The 21,360-nt window shown below is 32.7% G+C and overlaps 2 protein-coding genes across 3 annotated transcripts in view; one reads left to right on the forward strand and one right to left on the reverse strand.

Moving 5' to 3' along the window:
• The window catches only part of LOC126820950 (neutral alpha-glucosidase AB), a 32,035-nt gene extending 17,810 nt beyond the window's left edge, over positions 1–14,225 (forward strand). For both annotated transcript variants that reach the window (XM_050549166.2, XM_050549167.2), the window contains exons 13-23: positions 35–237; positions 740–963; positions 1,454–1,550; positions 2,190–2,350; positions 2,928–3,177; positions 3,730–3,806; positions 7,521–7,595; positions 7,757–7,870; positions 8,435–8,544; positions 9,097–9,200; positions 10,114–14,225. In XM_050549166.2, the coding sequence (XP_050405123.1) occupies positions 35–237; positions 740–963; positions 1,454–1,550; positions 2,190–2,350; positions 2,928–3,177; positions 3,730–3,806; positions 7,521–7,595; positions 7,757–7,870; positions 8,435–8,544; positions 9,097–9,200; positions 10,114–10,226 (1,528 nt within the window). In that variant the 3' untranslated portion in view covers positions 10,227–14,225. The remainder of the gene's footprint in view (positions 1–34; positions 238–739; positions 964–1,453; positions 1,551–2,189; positions 2,351–2,927; positions 3,178–3,729; positions 3,807–7,520; positions 7,596–7,756; positions 7,871–8,434; positions 8,545–9,096; positions 9,201–10,113) is intronic.
• Positions 14,226–15,397: 1,172 nt separating this feature from the next.
• On the reverse strand, positions 15,398–21,355 carry LOC126822024 (uncharacterized). Its single transcript, XM_050550743.2, has 3 exons — positions 21,320–21,355; positions 20,526–20,570; positions 15,398–19,590 (listed from the first exon to the last, which is right to left on the reverse strand). The coding sequence occupies exons 2-3, from the start codon at positions 20,544–20,546 to the stop codon at positions 16,636–16,638; spliced, it is 2,976 nt and encodes a 991-aa protein (XP_050406700.1). The 5' UTR covers positions 20,547–20,570; positions 21,320–21,355; the 3' UTR covers positions 15,398–16,635.
• Between the last annotated feature and the right edge of the window lie 5 nt (positions 21,356–21,360).

Consider the following 21,360-nt stretch of genomic DNA (forward strand, 5'->3'; position numbering starts at 1 on the left):
AATATATTATTTTTGTTGTTTTTTTTCTCTCCAGATATTTTACATGGGCCCACGAAAAATTTCCTCATCCTGAAGAAATGATCAAGAATTTAAGTGTTAAGGGACGTAAACTAGTAACTATTGTTGATCCTCATCTTAAACGTGAAGATGGATATAGTGTATATACTGATGCTAGAGATAAAGGTTATTTAGTTAAAAATAAAGATGGTAATGATTATGATGGATGGTGTTGGCCAGGTAATATTAATCTATTAATACATTTATGTTCTTGACAACAGGTTGTGTAATGCAATAGCTCAGTCTTTTCTGTGACTTCCATCGTATTCATTCACTTGATTTGATATTTTTTTTTATTTCTTGCAATGTCTGTTTAGTTTGTTTTGTACACAGGTTTGTCATATCAGTTTTGTTTGTGTGTAGTGCGGTCCCCCTGCACTTATTTTTATAAAGTATATAGAGTGTAGAGGTTTGGGACTGTCCACTGTGAAATACTCCCACAGAATAAAATAGTCCCTTGGATCTCTTATAGTCTTTGTTTAATAGTGAAAGCTACAAGATAAGGGAATCACAAAATCAAAACTGGCATTTCAGAATTTACACTCAGACATTCGAGATAAAAAACATGGATGTTGTGAGCAAAAAGAATGTATCTTGGTTAACTACAGGGTATCCAGGTTCTCCCTGTTAAAATTTTACATATTTATAGACAGATTTTCAGTGTTTGAATATTGATTTTCAGGCTCATCAAGTTGGCCTGATTTTACTAGTGCTGAAGTACGGGAATGGTGGACCAGTAAATTCTCACTATCTGAATATAAAGGTTCTACACCAGATCTTATTGTATGGAATGATATGAATGAACCATCTGTATTTAACGGTCCTGAAATTACATTTCATAAAGATGTTAAACATATGAATGGATATGAAAACCGAGATCTTCACAATATATATGGACTTTATGTTGTAAGTTTAATACACTACAATCTGTCCGCTTGAATTTCAAAATAGTTCTTATGATTATTAAATTGGAACTCTTATATCGGTCAAATTAATTGTCCAACAAGATTGTATTTTTTTTATTATGCTTTTAATACTATAGCATAAGCACTGTTTATTTTGTATATTTTTAAGCGTTAATGACCTTAATTAATATGTCTTTGCTATTGAAAGAATGATGAAAATAGTTCTGTTTTTTTTTAAAACTGTAAATGTGATGAGCAGACAATCAGCAGGTTGTTGTCAGAGGATCATATCAAGGAACTCTATATTTATACATCCTGTACAGTTGTTTGTCCATTTGAAATTATTAGATATGACCTATATTATTAACATTCTCAACAAAAGTTCTGTCAGTCTTCTGTTGATGATATACCAGCGGTCGACTGATAATGTCCAGCATTTGGTGTATGTGTAGTGTTGCTATAATAATTTGTTTAAAATCTTATTTTAACAGCATCAAGCTACTATGGATGGTTTATTAAGAAGATCTGGAGGAAAAGAAAGATCATTTGTTTTAACTCGAGCTTTCTTTGCTGGTTCACAGAGACATAGTAAGTTTGATATAACAAATAAACATACACAAAGATTACATCAATTTAATTTTGGTATTTTAATCCTCAGAAGTTTCTGAACAGAAGTTAGTAATTTAATCCACACGTTTGCATAGTCAGAACTCTTTCTCCATAATTAGATTTGTGTACAGTACAAACAAACTGATAACTGTTTGATGAACTTAATACATACGCACTAAATAATCCACTGTGCACACTAATTAGAATATAGCAAGAAAATGCACATATATTTTACCTGTTGAGGGAGCCATGGTGGCTCAGTGAGTAAGGTGCTGACTCACTAACCAGGAGGTTTAGGTTTCAATATCGTGTTGGCCAAGAAAGTTCCCTGAGTTTTTCCAGCGCTCTTCTCTATTGTCTTTGGTGCAGGAGGGAAGGACTGACAAGGACAACTGTCTAGTCTCTCGGATGGGACGGAAAAGTGAGGTCCTGTGTACGTGTTGGCATGCATGTAAAAACCTTGACAGTTGAAATTCGAAAGAAGAGTTGGCTGTAGTGCCGCTGTCCTGACAAAATTTCCCTCATAGCAAGCTGTATGATATATGTCCGTCTTTAGTAGCCTACTATGTGCAGAAAAGTAGGATGTCAAAACCCAATTTCATTACATTTATTTTACAGGTGCGGTATGGACAGGTGATAATATAGGAGAATGGTCTCATCTTAAAGTATCTATACCAATGATATTATCATTAAATTTAGCTGGTATTACATTCTCTGGTGCTGATGTTGGTGGATTCTTTAAAAACCCAGAACATGAACTCATAACAAGATGGTACCAGGTATAAACAGAGAACTTTACTTATAGACATGTTTGGAATTTGGAATTCAGAATTTTTTTCAAGCTTGCAAAGGATAAGAGACCACTCGTCGAAATGTTTTGCTTTTTGTATACAAACCAGTGATTGTTTTCTATATTAGTTGTTATGTGATTTTTGTTGTGCTCAATCAGTAAAAGTCATTCAAGGATAAATATATTTGGAACTATTTAGCGGTTTGTCCAGTTTTAAAGCAAATTGAAATATTTTAGTTAAAAAGAATAAAGAAATCACAAAATGTGAATGAACAAAGTGACACCTTGACCATACATTAATAGGCTTAAACACTGTCTAGATGTTTCATCAACGCAGGGAGTCACGGTGGCTCAGTGATTTAGGAGCTGTCTCAGCAACCAGGAGGGCCTGGGTTTTATCATGTTGCTGGTCGACAAAGTTCCCCAGAATTTTCCAGTGTGGTTTTCCCTTGTCAGTGAGTCCATTATCTCGGCTGGTGCAGAAAAGTAGGATGTTAAGCCCCATTTCATTTACGTACTATATACAGTTACTTTAATTCTAATATTAGAAAAATGTTCATTTTCAGACTGGAGTTTTTTATCCATTTTTACGAGCCCATGCCCATCTTGATACTAAAAGACGAGAACCATATCTATTACCAGAAGAACATATGAATATTATACGTGAAGCATTACGATTACGTTATTCCTTATTACCATATTGGTATACACTCTTCTATCAAGCAGAACAAGATGGCTTACCGATATTTAGACCACTGTGGGTCGACTATCCTAAAAGTAAAGAAGTATTTAGAATGGATGATCAATTCTTACTAGGTAAATTATTTTGTAATTCACAATTTAATCACATTGATAAAGGTATTTATCAGAATTTTAAAGGACTTTACATAACTTGTTTTATTGATAAAGTACATGTATATGACTTTAATTTAAAATACAATAGAAAAAATGTCTCTATTTTTATGTAAATATTTTCATCAATCACAATTTGGTTGGAAGAAGAGATCCGTTAAAGAAGAATTATTATTTGTAGACCAATGTATAATATTGAGAAATAAATTTTTATTAGATTACCGGTGTTACTCAAATAAACCGTGTCACACTCAATTTGTTTATTAGCATAATATTTCAATTATTTTTATGCGTACTTTATATCATATAACGCAGTGTTTATTGAACAAAGTTTATCTATAATGTATGCTATATTGTCACTAGTACGAACTCTGGATTGTAGGTCTAATACTGTTTTTAAAATGACATTGAGTTATTGTGATTATTATGTTGTATCGTGATTAGAAATATTTGAGGAAACTATCAATAATAGACATTGACAAACTTTTTCTATATTTATTTCATGTTTTATTTTAGGATCGTCTATATTAGCTAAGCCAATCACAGATCAAGGAACAACAAATACAAATGTACATTTCCCTGGTAGACATGATGTAAGTATATTAAACAATACAATCAGTGATTACTTCCATTTTGAGTGGGATTGTGTGGCCAAATGGTTAACATGTGCACGTTTGATCACAAGGTCCGTCATTAAATCAAGTGGTGTGATTTCGAATCCCCGTTTGTAGTGACAAGGAGTAGGATCACCTGCTCAACCTGTGTTTTTTCTCCTGTTCCTCAGGTTTCCTCCCACTGCTAAATACCCCTCCTAGGTGCTAGCAAATTATTGAAATAAAAAAAATGAACCATGTGTTAGTCCCAAAATTACCTAGTTTGTGTTGAGTGGAGGTTAAACTCTCTCTCTCTCTCTCTCTCTCTCTCTCTCTGGGATAAGTATTGAAAGAGGTAACACTAGCTTTAGTTAGTTTAGTTAGCTTTCTGCTAGATGTGTTATTGAAATAATACAACTTTATGGATAACAGTCACTAGCAACTTTAATATTGTAACGTTTCAACAAGTGTTCTCTTGTCGTTATTAAGCACACAAATCCTATTTCGTTTCTTTTTTATAGTTCAAAATTTCGTTTTACATGTCTTTACTACACTAGGATCTGTAATAGTTGTTATATAAGCCATGTTCTGGATGATGTGATGGAATAGCCAATGAAACGATCTGTTAATACAAGTTTTTGGCGTGCTAGGCACAGAAACATCAACGTTGATTGGTAAATCAAATGTCTGACGTAATGGTGTCAAAAGCCTCTTGTATGACCTCTGACTTGACCTTCCACTACAACCGGTCAGACCTTTATGTAGTGTAGGCCATCAAAAGTATAAAAAAAAAAACCGAAATATAGATCTGTATTTTAATCAAATGTTATGTACAAGGCAGAAAATAATATCATAGAAAAAACTGGTAGAAAACATTGAATTATTAAAGTTGCTAGTAATTGTTATCCATAAAGTTGTTTGCATTATTTCAATGTTTTCCTATCCATTCATAGACAGATGTGTTATAATTCAATCTGTTTATTGATATTTTAGATCAGATAGTGATAGAAAATATTTATTGTGTTGAATAATGATAAAATGGTATATCAAGATAAAACTTATTGATTTATATTAATATGATCAAATTATACACCTGTTTACAAGTTATATCAGGATCGGTATAGAATTTGATATATCTATAATTGGATCAATGATCTATTTCTCTTGGGGGGAAAAAAAATAACAACCATATTTATAGCCACACATATATATTCAAAATACTGCTGCTAGAATTAGAAGTATGTTAGGAAATATTATTAGAATGAGACTGTGTTATAGATATACAGATTACACATCTGATTATCACAGTAATCATTATTCCATGTTAAATTGAAAGCATACATAGATATGGTATGACATTGATACCATATGTTATAATATGATGTAAATGAAATGAAATGGGGTTTAACATCCTGCTATTGTGCCCCGACTGGGCTAATGAAGATGGGCATACGCCATACAGTGTCCTATGAGGGAAATTTTGCCTGGGCAGCGGCACTGCCACTATGGTCTACTTTTATATTGAATTCCAACTGCCAAGGAATCTTTTGCGTGCATGCCAATATGTATACACGGGACCTCATTGTTTGTCCCATCCGAATGACTAGACAGCTGTCCTTGTCAGGCCCTCTGCCCTGCACCATATAATATGATGTATAGATATGGTATGATATTAAATTTACACGTTATATAATATGATGTATATCTTATAGATATGATTATGTTATAGATATGGTATGATATTGATACATAATAATGTTATAATATAGATATGGTATGATATTGATACACATGTTATAGGTATGGTATGATATTGATGCATATCTTATATGATGTATGTATCATAGATATGGTATTTGATACATATGTTATAATATGAAATATATCTTATGATACATGTGTTATAATTAGGGCTGCAACGATTCACAACTACCTCGATTCGGTTCGATTATCGATTTTAACCATTCGATTCGATTATTTTCGATTCGATTATCAGCTACAATAACCAGTAATTTTTTCTATATATATGTCAGTGAAGCATACTCTACAAGTTGCCACATCTTTAGAGTTTTTTCTTACACCAAAATGATCCCAAACTTTAGATTTCAAATGACCAGGTGGTCGAGAAAGTACGTCGTCTGACATAATTTTACCTTCCAGTGTTTACTTGACTATGGGTAATAATCGCTAAACACGAAAATATCCGAAGATAATGACCAGAATTATCAGCTAATGAGATCGTTTAGAATTTATATAACGATTACCGAAGCTATTGACCTAAATTAACATCCAATGAACACTCGGTACGTCACCAATTTTAAATAAATTAACTTTCGTCAGCATACGGAAATTGTTTTAAAGGGAGGTCACTCTGTTTTAGTTATGTTTTCGAGTGACATTCGTGTTTTGTTAAATAACGTAAATTAAAAGTTACGTAAAAACAAAGTTTTTTTAAAATTTTAAGTGGACTTAATTGCTACAGGTCTTTCATTTTTTTTCATATGGTAAGGTGTACGTTGTTTTTATTTGAAATTGAACCGAATCGAAATTTGAACGTTGTAGATTGTGGATCGAACCGAGGCGGCTAGTGTCGGTTATCGGTGCACCGAACTGAATCGTTGCAGCTCTAGTTATAATATGTGTGGCGGCATAGGAAAACCCTTCACATGGTGAAAATTTAAAAAAGATTATTTTGGGTATGTGTGTAGCAAGCACAAATTGGGGATCAAAATGGTCTATAAATGGTCAAAATCGGTTGATAACTTGTGGAGATATTCATAATTTAATACAAGAAAATGACCCATTTGGAAGAAAAATGAAATGGGAGAAAATGCAGTTTAAATATAAATGTTGATATTTCACACTTTCGAGGCAGTTTATAGTACTCATTTTTACGCAATGTCACACTATTTTTTTATTTACAATAAGAAGGCAATATTTATCTTTGTGCTAAGAAATATTTACAATATTTTGGTGTTTTAGTAACTGCGTCTTCGAGACTTGAAGGGGGTTTAAATGTAGAGAATTCCGATTTCCTCATGGGCGCCGCCATCTTGGACAATTTGTAAACAATGGAATACGACTAGTGTTAACGTATTTCAGTAAATAACTGACTTCTTTCTATTGAAAAGGTTATGAAACTCGATCAAAATCAATTAAATAGATGTTGCTTTTGTAGAATTTAGTATTGATTGAACCTTATAGTGAGAAATCTACTCAAAACAGGACGTAAAAGTCGAATAATGGAGACAAGGGAATGGACTTGTTTGTTTGATGCGCGTGGGAACTATTTCTTTTGTATTTATGTGCACTATAGTTAGTAATGTACTGCTCATAACAGGCTTTATAATGATGTGTGATATGTGTGAGTGTGCAAAAAGGCAACTTTATAAAGACACAGACGAAATAGGCTGACATTGTTATGGCACCGGCACCGTTCTGCAAGTCTCAAACGGTTCAGAGTATTTCAAAATAAATGTATTTAAAATCATTTTTCTGTTTCACAACTTTGTAGTTTCATAGATAAATGTTTAATAAATGTAAATATGTCAAGAACGGAAAATTGACATATATATTGTTTGCCATTGTATTTTGGCATATAACTCGGATTAAGCCAGCGCGACATCTGATGGGTTTTCCTGTGCCGCCACACATGATGTATATATTATTAATGGTATTTGACACATTTGTTATATTATGATGTTTATGTTATAGATATGGTATGATATTGATACATATGAGGTGTATGATGGTGGAGTCACCAAAAATGTAGCAGCTCCATTAGATAAGGTAAATCTTCATTTATTCTGTGAACGGTATCTAACCTTACTTTATTTTTACAGCATTTAATAGCACAGTATCTCATTTTCAGCTATGTCAGTTTTGGTAAGATTCATCACATGGATAAAAAGCTGCAGTATAAATAAATATAATTTAAATTTTATTGACAGATACCAGTTTACCAAAAAGGAGGATCTATTATACCTCGTAAATTACGACCACGAAGATCATCCAGCCTTATGTATCAAGATCCGTTTACATTGATAGTTTGTCTAGATCAACAGGTATGTTATATAATGTATTTTGTCAGCCATACATAGTAAATGTGACATAATAATCAGTTGGGCTTAAAGGGACCTCTTAATAAAATCTCAATGTTTGTTAGTGCTGACATCAAGTAAATTTTACACTTGGATGCATTTGGAGCAAACATCAATACTTGCATCGGTAAATTTGGCCGTCGAAATTTCTTTGATTCAATTCTCTGATATATCTTCTGTAAACGTGTCATTTTGTACCAACATTGATACTACTATCTACCATTGTGATGTGTTCAATAATATTTATCCATTTTTGTGAAGAAAATCCATGAAAATAATAACCATTGCTGAATTTGTAATCGATTTTCAGTAGATGTAACAGTTTTAATGAAAATGGAAACTGGCTAGTTGGATAAAACCTGTTTGAGATAATGGCCTGTTCCAGTACACAGGAGTGGTGAAAAGTAAACTATTGTCTTTAATTTCAGGAAAGAAATAAAACAAAATGTCATCTTCAATTTCAGGAAAATAATAGAATAAGATATTGTGTTCAATTTCAGAGAAATAACATCTTGTGTTTAATTCCAGGGAAATGCTAAAGGAGAAATCTATCTAGATGACTATCATACATTCCAGTATAGGAACGGAGAATATTTGCATCGTGAATTTACATTTAACAATAACAATTTATCATCAAAGTAAGTTCTCTGTTGTTTTTTTTTTTTTGCATACTTTTTACACAAACAAAATTGATAAAATTTCTTATATTTATGAATTCAATCTGATTAAAATACAGATCTATATTTCGTTTCGTTTTTTTATACTTTCGATGGCCTACACTACATTAAGATCTGACCAGTCGTACTGGAAGGTCGTGTGAGGGGTCATACATGCATCTTTTGACCCTATGACGTCAGACATTGATCAATCAATCAGCGTTGATGTTTCTAGGGGTTTACCCACAGTTCCGTGCATGGCATGCCAAGAAGTCGCCATAACAGATAGTTTCATTGGCTAATCCCTCATGCCATCCAGAACACCTGTTGTATAACAAATCTTCCAGATCCTAGTGTAGTAGACAAATAAAAACGAAATTTTGAACTATAAAAACCGAAATGAAAAAGGATCTGTGTTTTAATCAGATTGTTATGAAATTTATTAAATTTATAAGATTTTTGATATGTACTGAATTTCTTATATTTATGATACTGTGAATTAAGTTAACTGAAAACGTCTTGTATATTTTACAGAAATATAGATCCTAAAGGACAGTTTAATACAAGAGAATGGATTGAAAAAATTATCATAGTTGGTTATCCAAAGAATCCTTTAAATATTTCTATTAAAAATTTTAGTAAGTATACACTTGTTTAATACATTTTATATTGGACAGAGTTAGGTGAAGAAGTCAATTTTTGTATTTAAACTTTGTACTTGTGTAGTTGTGTAGTATTAATGTGAATTGGTATCAGAGCATATATACATGAATAACTAATGAAAATAATAATGAAGTATACATGTATGTCGGTCTCATAATAACTGTTTTGTCAAGACAGGTCCAAATAAAAATATTCTCTCAGACTTCGATAGAAAAACACCTGTTAAAGTAGCAATATTGTTATTAATCTGTATTAGATAGCCACAATGGCTCAGTGAGTAAGACGTTGGCTTGTGAACCTAGGCATCCCATGTTCAATATCTGCATTGGCTGAGAAGTTCAAGATTTTCCAGCGTAGTTCCCCCTTGTCAGTGGTGCATGACTGAGGGCCTGGCAAGGGACAGCATATAGTCATTTGGATACAACGAAAAACGGAGGTCCTGTGTGGCTTGCACATAAAAGATCCATTGATAGTTGAAATTCAATATAAGAGTAGGCCGTAGCGTCACTGTCCGGGCAAAATTTCCCTCATAGCACACTGTATGGCATATACCTGTCTTCATTATCCCAGCAGGAGCAGAATAGTAGGACGTTAAACCCTATTTCATTTCATATGAATCTGTATAACAGAAATTATGTCAGGTCTTTGATAGTGTACAAACATAATATATTATACTGCTTACTGTATCCTAAAACCGTCCACATTTAAATTAGTTGGCTACATGGTAAACAAATGACAGAGGTTAACTGTAAGAATTTCTATATTAAAATGCATATTTAGCAATTAGTATGATTAAAGGTTGATTAATTACTGGCTTAAGCTTATTTCTATTTTAATGATTAATTGGACTTTTCGGGTATTTATATAATAATCTATTGGATTTTTCAGGTGGTGAAAATAGTAAAAGATTGGCTCATAAATATAATAGTGAAGAAAAGAGTTTAACTATTAGAAAACCTGGTGTTAATATAGCTGATGTATGGACAATTACCATCGAATAATAGTTATATATAAATAGGCCTGTTATTATTGTTTCATTATTATTATTATTCATTGGTTTGTACGTAATCACAAATTTCTGTTCATATCATATTTTGTCTTATAGTAGACACACACTGTAGATATGTTGTGTGATGTAGATTTTGGTCAAAAGCTCTGCATTTCAGTCATAACAAATTATTGCTCTGAATATTTACTTTTCTTGATTTCTTTTAATCAGTTTTGATATTTTGTATCTCAATGACGGGGTAAAATCGATTAAACTAATCAATATTTTATGTTCATATCTCAACTTATATTTCATATTATATTAGGATCATTTTTAAATATTATTCCATTAATTTGATATTAATTAATATTGTGAAATTATTGAGCTTGTGATATATTAATAATTGGACGGATCATCAGTTGATAAAGATGCATTATGTAAAAGCTAAATCTGTTTATTGCAGGTCTTTTTTTTCTGGCTTCAAATGTTATATTAACTATTTATTATGTAAGATTTAGATAAAGAGCTAGCCATTCTTGCTATAATAGTTCGAAAATAGATAAGGTAAAATGAATAATTTGGAAATTTCATTCAAATTACTCTATTTCAAGCGAAGATATTAGCCTTTGAAGGCTTGACATGTGCAATAATTTCAACCAACGTACTGGTTGTTCTGAGCTAAGTCTCGCTTCTCCATTTTTAGCTTAAATCAAAATATGGCTGAACTGTTCTAATCTATTTAATATCGGAGAAATCTGATGCCATTGAGGGTTGATTATGGACTGGATAAGTTAATTAATGTCTAATTAATAATTTAGAAAACATTTTCGGCCTAAAGAAAGACCTGCAATAGGCAAATTTAGCGCTTGCATAATGTATGTTTAACTATTTATTAAACATTTATTCATATGGCGAGCCCATAATCAACTATCTTGGCCTTCAGATGGCCAAGATATTAAATGGATTTTATAATGGATAATAAGGACTATCATCACAGTTGTACTTGACCATCAAGACTATTAAAGCTATAGCTTGTCAAAACTTCAAACATTCATAACTTTGCTCCTAATCGAGTAATTTTACTGAAATTTTCAATATATTAATTTACAATATCGATTTTGGAACCATTATGGCAAGAACAGCCAGCTTTTATCTAAATCTTACATAATGCATCTTTAAATATATACTAGTTGAAATATTGTAATAAAAAACAAACCCAGTGTTCATCTGATGTTATTAAACTGAAAAGTAAAATTACAGAGTTTCTTCATTTTATTTAATTGGCCAGTTAAATACGGTTCATACAAAATATGAGCCCAACGGTTTTGTTTATCTAATGTGTATATGATAATATTAATTTAAACGGTTATATTGGTGCAAATAAGAGAGTGGTGATTGGTGTGATAAACAAAAATAGTTATAAAAGGTTTAAGTTGAATTGGTTCTAACTCTTCTAACGCTTCATCAGTTAACATAATTTATAGTAATGTGGTGAATATTTGTTTCATTTAACATAGATGTGTGACATTTGTTTTGTCGAACCTAAAATTAAAATGAGTGTGTAATTAGCTGTGGAACATGCAAGTCTTTAAAAGTGCAATACATTTTAAGATTATAATGTGCATAGTCGGTCGGTTCACAAATCATGTTCAGAATTTGAAATGAGATTGCGTTAATAAAGGAGATAGAAGCAATACATAGATTGACTTTACAGAATCCAGCAGTTAAAAAACGTAACAGTTTCTAAAAATGCATTTGTTTCACCTTATACTAAGAATTGCCTTGAATATTAATTTTGATATTCTAGACTTGATCATGTTTGGATGTAGATAATTTAGTAACTTGACATTCTTAATCATTGGATAGCTGTATACATATCTTCATCTGGAGTGATGATGATTACTTTCATTACCATCCCACATACACAGTACATAACTGGAGATATTTGCTATTAGGCCTAAAAGTGATAAATTAAATTTGTCGACACAAATAGTCACTATAACAGTAAAGTTTTTATGAAGTTTACATGGCTAATAAACCATAGTTAAAGCAATATACATAAAATAAAACTGTTCTACCTACTTAAACCTGTATTGATATTGTGTAATTATTAAATATAGTGGTGTTTTAAAGATAAATATATTCATTGTTAAGTTTAATCTTATTGTTAAATACGGTGATCATCTTATCTGTAATTTGTGCTTTAAAAAAAATCATTGTGCTCATCATGGTATGAAAGAAAATTTGACTTCTTTGCCAAAATTTAACCAAATTTTTGTGTATGTGAAGATGTACCTTGTCAATTTCAATTTCCTTTATTTTTACTTTGCTGTTGTTGTCATGATATGATTTACAAATCAGAGTTTGCTTGTGTTTCTCTAAGCTGCAAATTAGAAACCGCATATTTAAAAAAAGAATATTTAGTATTTCAACCTTGCAACTAGTTTGAAATATTAAATATTCTTTTTTAAGAAAAAATTAACTTTTTTATTTACAGTGTCAATCTGTGCTAGATTTATTTGTTTTTACAGTTTCGATCGGTGCGCAGACTCTGCAACAAATTTTATAAATATGCAGTTTCTTAAAAAAATAATAAGATTATCTGAATATAAATTTGTACTTGTGAACTAGCTGGTGATTTGTTAGTAATGTTGCTTTATGTTTCTGCCTTACAAATAGTTTATATTTCTGTATTTATTTCATTATTTTTTTTTTTTTTTTTTTCTTCTGTTTGCTGGTTAATTAGAAATTTTTGAAATATACAGGGTAAAGTTTGTCATGTAAACCAGTAAATAAATTTTTGTGCCATATTTAGTTAATTTAACAAGTTAAAGTTAAAAATGTTATATAATGTTGACTATATTATTTGTCACAAAGTAAAATGTTTACCCATTCAAATATTAATTCTTGTGTTTACGTATTAATGTATGAAATATATGATTTGTAATTTGTATGAATGATATAAAACTGATGTAAATACTGAAAATATTGCAAACTACCCATTATTAAAGGCAAAGATGTGAAATCCATCCATACAGTGATTGAAATTGTCTATATATAGTACACTCAGCCATTAAACCCCTCCTGTGTTCTCCAATATGTAGTTGATAAAACCTTACAGATTATCCTTATACAGATTAGGACAAATTAGACCACATACTGGCTGTTCTCCACTTTGCAAAGTGATTGTTTTGTGCCTAATGTGGACATACTGTCTCTTTCAAACAAATTCACTGGAGTGAATACTTAAGGAGCATAAATCAGTTTTCTGCAAAATCTGATTTCTGATTATTTTCCTGCAACATTTGTTGATTTGGATTAGTCTACAGAATAAAAATAACAATACAATTTTTCTCCTGCAGAAATATTGCCACCATTGTTGTTTTCATTGTTATAGGGCAACAAAATTTGCTCAGAGGTCCTTCTGGTTTAGAATGAATAAACAAAGTATTGTGTAAGTGAAGTACCGGTACACACATTATGTTAGAACATACTGAAACATTTATTAAAAAATGGCTGTTGTTTCTGCAATTAAACTATTTGTACTTACTACTAAGTATTACATTTTAAACAATAGATTATATTTTGGTATATATATAAAGGATAATTAAACCGTGTATATGAAGTATAACCTATGTGTATTGAAGTTGTATATTTGAATATATTTAATCATGAATGTACAGATTATTACCATGAGCATTGATGTGTAAAATAAAAAAAATATATTTTAAATTAAAAGCACATTGAAAATTATCAGCGCAGCAAAGATTCTCAGTTTCCTTCACAATCAAAATTTGCTTGCACAAAATTTCTTGGCTGCTTTCATCTAAAATAACTGTTTATCATTGCTGTTTATATATTGTTACTCGTTTGATTATGTGTGAAATATGTTATGAATGATCAGGATACAAGTTTATAAACTTTTTTGATTAATTACCAATCATGTCAACCATGCACTATCATTGTTGGAGTAATTTTTCATTAACAATAAAAACTGTAGTGAAGAAGAGGATGTTTAGTCTTTGTTAATCTGTACACTTGGCTAAAGACCAGTCTGTATCCCAAAGATCTTGGTTCCTTTCCATATTTGAGCATTTCAGACTATTACTGGATTATGGCCCCTGATAGTATGAAAAAACACGTTTTGTTTTAGCTTGTTCTTCATCCACCTCTTGCAAAATGTGGGCATATCTTGCATGGCAACTGCTTGTTTATGAAGCTGCTGATCTTGCATCAAACATTGTGTACAGGAGAGATTTTAATTTATGGGGTTTTTAACATCCACTTGACACAAACTAGGTCATTTTGAGATTAACATGGTTCAACTATTTTGCTTGCTTGGACAAGGATGCTACTGCTTGTCATGTACAAGTGTGAGATCAAAACTATGCTGCTTAACTCAATGATTTTAAATCCACACAGACCATTCTGCCATCAAAACCCCCTTAAATGAAATGGGGTTTAACACCCTACTTTTCTGCTCCGACTGGGCTAATGAAGACCGGCATACACCATACAATGTGCTATTAAAGAAATTTTGCCCGGGCAGCGGCACTATGCCCTACTCTTATATTGAATTCCAACTGCCAAGGGATCTTCTATGTGCAAGCCAGTATGTACACGGGACCTTAGTTTTTTTTGTTCCATTCGAATGACTAGACAGCTGTCCTCTGACAAGGGGAAACCACTTCAGAAAATCCCAATGAACTTTCACAGCCAATGAAGGGATCAAATCCCCTTTAAGAAACCGACACAAAGTCTGCCCAATAAGATGATGCTGTAGAATTGGACTTTAAAACTAAATTTTTTGACTGCACAGAAAAAAAAAATGTTATATATATATGTTTTAAACATACACTTGGTATCAAGGGAGGAGACCTCTGCACAGACTCATTCCTACCACATAACTGGTTTAATAGTAATCTAACAATACCCACACCACACCACCTTGACCACATCAATAACAGAAAGAGAGAGAGAAATGGGGTTTAACGTCAACTCAACACAAACTAGTTCATTTCGGGACTAACACATGGTTCAATAATTTGCTTGCGCGTAGGGGTCTTTAGCAGTGGGAGGAAACCGGACACCCCAGGGGGAAACCAAAGAGATTGGACAGGCGACCCTACTCCTCGTCACGTATAACCGGAGAATCAAAAACCATGCCAGTTGATAACACAAATCTTTTCATTAAGTTTTTACTGTAGAAAATTATACAAATTGAATTTACAAATTCACAAATGAAAACAGTTTTTGATTATCTATCATTCAAACCATTAAAGGAAGCACTTTTATAACAATAGAATACATGAAATATAGCCAAAATTATATACATATGTACAGTTATATAAATATATGGCATGTTATAAATACTATTATGTACATATGTTAATCCTTAATTTAAATAAGCAAATAATCAAAGATATCAGATGAGTCAAACTACATTAAATCCATCAAGAAAACTATCTAACAATTTGATTTTGGAATATAATTTATATACACACATATCTATATCAAGTTTATTTTTTCTGCAGATTTCATATATCTATAACAGAAGAAAAATAAATTTCATCTCCGAAATAAATCTAGGTCCTTAATTAACACCACTACACAACAAGATACTGTATTTAAATACCAATGGCACAATGACAAGTTGATCACTAATTTTGATCACCAATCTAACATTCTGTTGTTGTACATTACTAATGAATGTATTATAAATAGAATACAAAATAAATCAAAAACACATTTCATGTATTATAATTACTTGTATATTAAGATTAATGAGATAATCCTGAGCTTTTCAGTAAAATGAATATCCTTGGTGTAATTAATCAATTCCATTGGGGGAAAGCATATTCTACAGCATTGTCATACCCTTCACTTAAAAAGCACTGCAAGTCTATAAATATTCATAAATATTCGATAAGGAATCCTTCACATAAAACATTACCTTGGCATATCTCAACCTTCCCTTCACACTACACGTTTAACAACATATTCAAACTATTGCACGTAAACTTAATGCATATCTAATATACCAATCTAATATATATATATATCATTCTGCCGACAAAACATTCAGTACCTACATATAACTACGTACACAATAATAAAATAATGTATCTATATAAGACATACACCTGCCAGTTGTATATTCATTATACAAGTTTGTAAGAAAGCACATATTGTTTAAGGATAAATTATATCACATTTTATAAAAAATTTGTTGCGTTATATTGAAAATGATCAAAATATAGAATCGTTTTAATTTGTTCATCACAAGTTAAATGTTTCAATAATTGTTTGTCTTTTATCAATTATAATAACTGTCTTTTATTGTATTTAATAACTGTCTTTTAATTTTGATAATAACTGTCTTTATCGTTGATAATAACTGTCATTATCATTTATAATAACTGTCATTTATCACTTTGAAATTTACTAATAAGTTGTTGAACCCATCCTTTCATAATAACTAAACTCTCTACTTCATTGTTCAATTGATCTAGTCTACCAAGAGACTTGGCTGATCTTAACGTAGAACTGTTACTACTACATATACTCTCGCTACTATGTTCTGACTCGGCACGACCGCGACGATGTCTGAATTGATTACCCTGGGTTTCTGCTACTAAGGTAGATTGAAGTTCGCGGACACATTTAGGAGGTGAAAGTTCACGTTCTTCACTGGCTGGTCGACTGTTTGGTTTACGATATTGAGAACTTTCTTTTAGATGGTCAAGTTTTTGTTTGATAATAGCTGCTGGTTCACGACGACGAACACCAAATGTTTTAGGAGGTATTGGTTTATTCTTTTCTTCCAGATATTGTACATAATCACGAATTGATTTCCGAGGTGTTTTTACTCCATGTTCTGGTTCAGGAGTGTTTTCTTTAGACTTAAGTTTACTATCCACTTCGATGTCACAAAAGACAGCTGAGTCGCGAAATACTTCTGCATCCAAAGCAGCAGATAATCTTCTCTCGTAAAAACTATCCATTGATTCCATGGAAGAATTGGACATTGTTCGGTTTCTGTCTTTGGTTCTATTTTTAACTTCTGGAGATTGCGATAAACTTTTGTTAGGCACAATACTAGGCTTGGGTGTTTTAATTTCTGGCTTTTCTTGAGGTTCATTTTTATATTTTTCTTCAAAGGAGTTTGACATCTCATCACGACTTCTGGAAAGATCGCAAGAATCTGTGACATCACTTTGCATACTAAATCCAGAATCTGACTGTTGACATTCTGTGTTTTTTAACGTAGCAGGCATAATTGCATCTGTTGTTTTATTGTCTGGAGGGAGAGAATGTCTAGCAGACGGTTCAGGTGTACCTTCTTTACTAGAGAAATCATACGATGATAGAGAATCAGTGTCGCGGAGAACACAGGCACTATGAGGTCTGGTGGGTGACTGAAATTTGTTAGCCAACATGGCTTCTATATTTGGTGGCAGATTATGAGCTAACTTGGAACCAACCGATGAACTGCCTAGACCACCTTCTAGAAGAACAGACTGTAAATCAGGCTCTTTACTATTCGATTTAACAGGTTTTTTGAGAGTGTTCTGTGAATAGTTAAAGTTTGGGAGGTCTTTAGAAGGTGAAACAGACAAAGATTTAGGAGAAACACTTAGATTATTATCATACTTTTCTTCATCTGATAAAACTAATGATGACGGTCGAATATCAGATACACTTGAAGTTACAGACATCTGTTCGTATTCTTCATTTCTTTTACTCATTTTAGCTGTCCAACTGCTGATTTTATTTTTTAGTGATCCGACTAAACCGTCACTAGAGCTGGAATGACTACCTTGACTATCGTATGATGATGTAGACAGCGAAGAAACACCGGACAATCTATTGAGATCTTTATCTTCGTTATTGGGTATTGCTGTAGGGAATTTAGCGTGATTGAGAGATGGATGGGGAGAATGTTTCATATAGTCTTCCATTTCCTCCATTATTCTTTCACTTTCTTGAAAAGTGTCCAAATCTAATGAAGCAGCACGATTTCTACCAAAGCCTCGTCCAAATTCTAAATATGATCGACCGGCTGGTGTTGAGTTTGAGCGAGAGAGATTGGTACCTCGGGTTGGTGTATGACTGTCAGAATGGGGATACAATCTTGGAGAGGTCAGGTGTGGAATTGTTACAGAGTCGCTTTTGGTGGACTCGGACCTCCATACACCTTTATTAGGTTTAATTGAAGTCATGGTACTTCTAGGTGGCGTACAATACTTCGACAAAAATTTCACATTTTGTGGATATTCATTTAACGAGTTCCTATTCAAATAAACCATCCAATCCAAATTATCTCTTGACAGTGCTCGTCTGTCCGTAACATCCGATTTATTACGTGGACGACCCACTGCAGGTACATTATTTGAACTGGAAGGTAATAAAACAGAGCTGCTCCTTGAGGTTCTCACCTCTGAATGTTTAACCCAAGGATCTTCCATGTTGGGTGCGAGACTTGTACTGGATCCTGTGAGAAGTTTATCATTACTACTCCAGTTTGTAAGTCGAGCATTACTACCCTTCTGAGCATGCAATAAATCACTTTCATTAGATAACTGTTGTACAGCCGTCTTTGTATTTTTGTCTTTATTTACACTTTCATGTGACTTTTTCCTGAAGGAATCATTAAAAGCAGTAATTGTTTTGTTTTCGGAGGCTTTGGGTTTTTTCTTACTCTTAATCCATGTCGTGGTAACATGAGGTCGACCACGAAATATACTAGTTTTCTTTTTCTCGTTTTCGACTTCCATTAGATCACTGACACTTTTAGAACACTCATTATCATCGTTAACAGAATTACGATTTGTAGATATAATCACTTCTGATCGCGATTTCAGATGATCGCAATCATTACCGTCCAATAGAGTAGGCAAACTCGAGGAAATATCACACCCATTTGTATCTCCCTGAAATTCATTACAATTAGTACCACTGGTCAGTCTTTCATTGTCTGATTCCTCATCGAGATCAGAGCGACTTGTGAATCCGCAGTCGTTATATTCTTGTAAATGATCGCGAGTTAAATTAGGATCGTCCGTATCCGAGTCTACATCCATAGCTTCTGTCTTCTCTTCTGTATCTAACGGGACACTAGACATGTCTGTAGAGTATATAGGATGTAAACGTGTCGCGCGACGGAAACTGTGTGCTCGTTTTGTAACATCTGGCGACGTGTCCACAGCACTGTCGTCTAAGTCTGGATGGTTCAAAGAATTATCCAATGAAACAAGAGATCTGTCTGCAATTTCTACATCACTTAACACAAGGTTTTCACCACGAGGTAATGACCTTGCTTTCTTCTGTCCTGTTCTGGGATTGACATCTAAAGTACGGCCACGATCATCTGATATCTGTAAAATATTAAAAGCAAATTGTTTAATATTTTTAAAACTTCATAGTTTAGTATTGTCTGGAATGAGTATGGGGATGAAATGAAATGGGGTTTAATGTCCTACTGTTCTGCTCTGATTGGGCTGATGAAGGCTGGCACACACCATACAGTGTGCTCAGATGGAAATTTTGCCTGGACAGTGGGCTTACGACCTACTCTTATATTAAATACCAACTGCCAAGGGATCTTTTAGTGCATGCCAATGTGTACACGGGACCTTGTTTTCCGTAACATACGAACGACTAGATAGCTGCCCTTGTCAGGCACCACTGACAAGGTGGAAACCACGCCGGCAAGTAGTATGGTGATGGCTCATGAATCAGGTCTCGGGTTCGCTCCGAGTGCTAACCAAGAAAGTCCATCAGCATTTTCCAGGTTGGTCTCCCCTTGTCAGTATTGCAGAACGGAGACTGATAAGGAAACCCATTCAATCATTTATATAGTATGAAAAACCAAGGTCCACCTGTGTACTCTGTTGGCGTGCACGTAAAGGATGACCTAACATTTAAATTCGAAATTGTGGAAATGCCACATGGTAAAAATTCAAAGTGAATGCAACAGTTCGTTAATCGATATTTGATGATGCTCTACTTCTCGCAAGATAATATTTCAACACGATCATTTAAAATTTGAATATGTGGAAATGCCACATGGTAGAAATTAAAAGTCAATGCAACAGTTCGTTAATCGATATTTGATGATGCTCTACTTCTCAGAAGATAATATTTCAACATGTTCATTGATGTTGTACAAAATAATGTGACATTTTTTAGCGGCTCCGAATACACTAAACTATATCTTCTGCATGTGCCCATTTTAATTGAATAAGTGTTAATGCAAGTATCCATGGGAACCTATTAGTGTAATACAAGTAAAATAGAGATAATATTGTACCTTTTGATTACTTCCTTCCATAGAGATTCTACGTCTATCTGGAGACTAGAATAAAATAATAAACAAAATTAGCTAAACTGCAAAAATTAAAAAACTAAAGCTTTAATTTACAAAAATTTAGATATGAGAGGAAGGGAATACTTTAATCACTTGGAAACTACTTCGGGTAATACTAGGAAGGTGAATTGTCTGGACAGTGGTGGCAGTTTTGGATCAAATTAAACATACATTATACAAGTGCTAAATCTCCCTAATGCAGGTCTTTCTTTAGGCCTGAAATGTTTTCTAAATTATTAATTAGACATTAATTAACTGATCCAGGCCATAATCAACTCTCGATGACATCAGATTTCTCCGATATTAAATAGATTAGAATGGTTCAGCCATATTTTAATTTAATTTAAAAATGAAGGAGCGAGGCTCAGCTTCGAATAACCAGTACGGTGGTTGAAATTATTGCACACATCTTGTCAAACCTTCAAAGGCTTATATCTTCGCTCGCAATAGAGTAATATAAATGAAATTTTCAAATTATTCATTTTACATTATCTATTTCCAACTATCATAGCAAGAATGGCTAGCTCTTTATTTAAATCTTACATAATGTATCTTTAAACTGTCAAGGGTTTTTTATATGTCTGCAGAGCAGATGCCACCCCCTTGGGACACCCTTTTAACATTGCCAATAATGTTTCAGCATAATGTAATAATATATGGTCATAAATTGAACATAAGAAAAGACTGACCAGCAGTCCTCGTCTCTTAGCTAAAAAAAAAAATAATAGTATACTTACTTTTCTATTTCCTGTTGCAATAAAAAGAAAAGAAAAATTTA

Source organism: Patella vulgata, chromosome 5, assembly GCF_932274485.2.
Source record: "Patella vulgata chromosome 5, xgPatVulg1.2, whole genome shotgun sequence".
Taxonomy (NCBI): Eukaryota; Metazoa; Mollusca; class Gastropoda; family Patellidae; genus Patella; species Patella vulgata.

Bases quoted from the DNA above. Each gene is read 5' to 3' on its own strand.
- LOC126822024 (XM_050550743.2), bottom strand. From the start codon at position 20,546: ATGGAAGGAAGTAATCAAAAG. The intron at 19,591-20,525 runs GTACAATATTAT...AATATTTTACAG, and splicing joins TGGAAGGAAGTAATCAAAAG to ATATCAGATGATCGTGGCCG.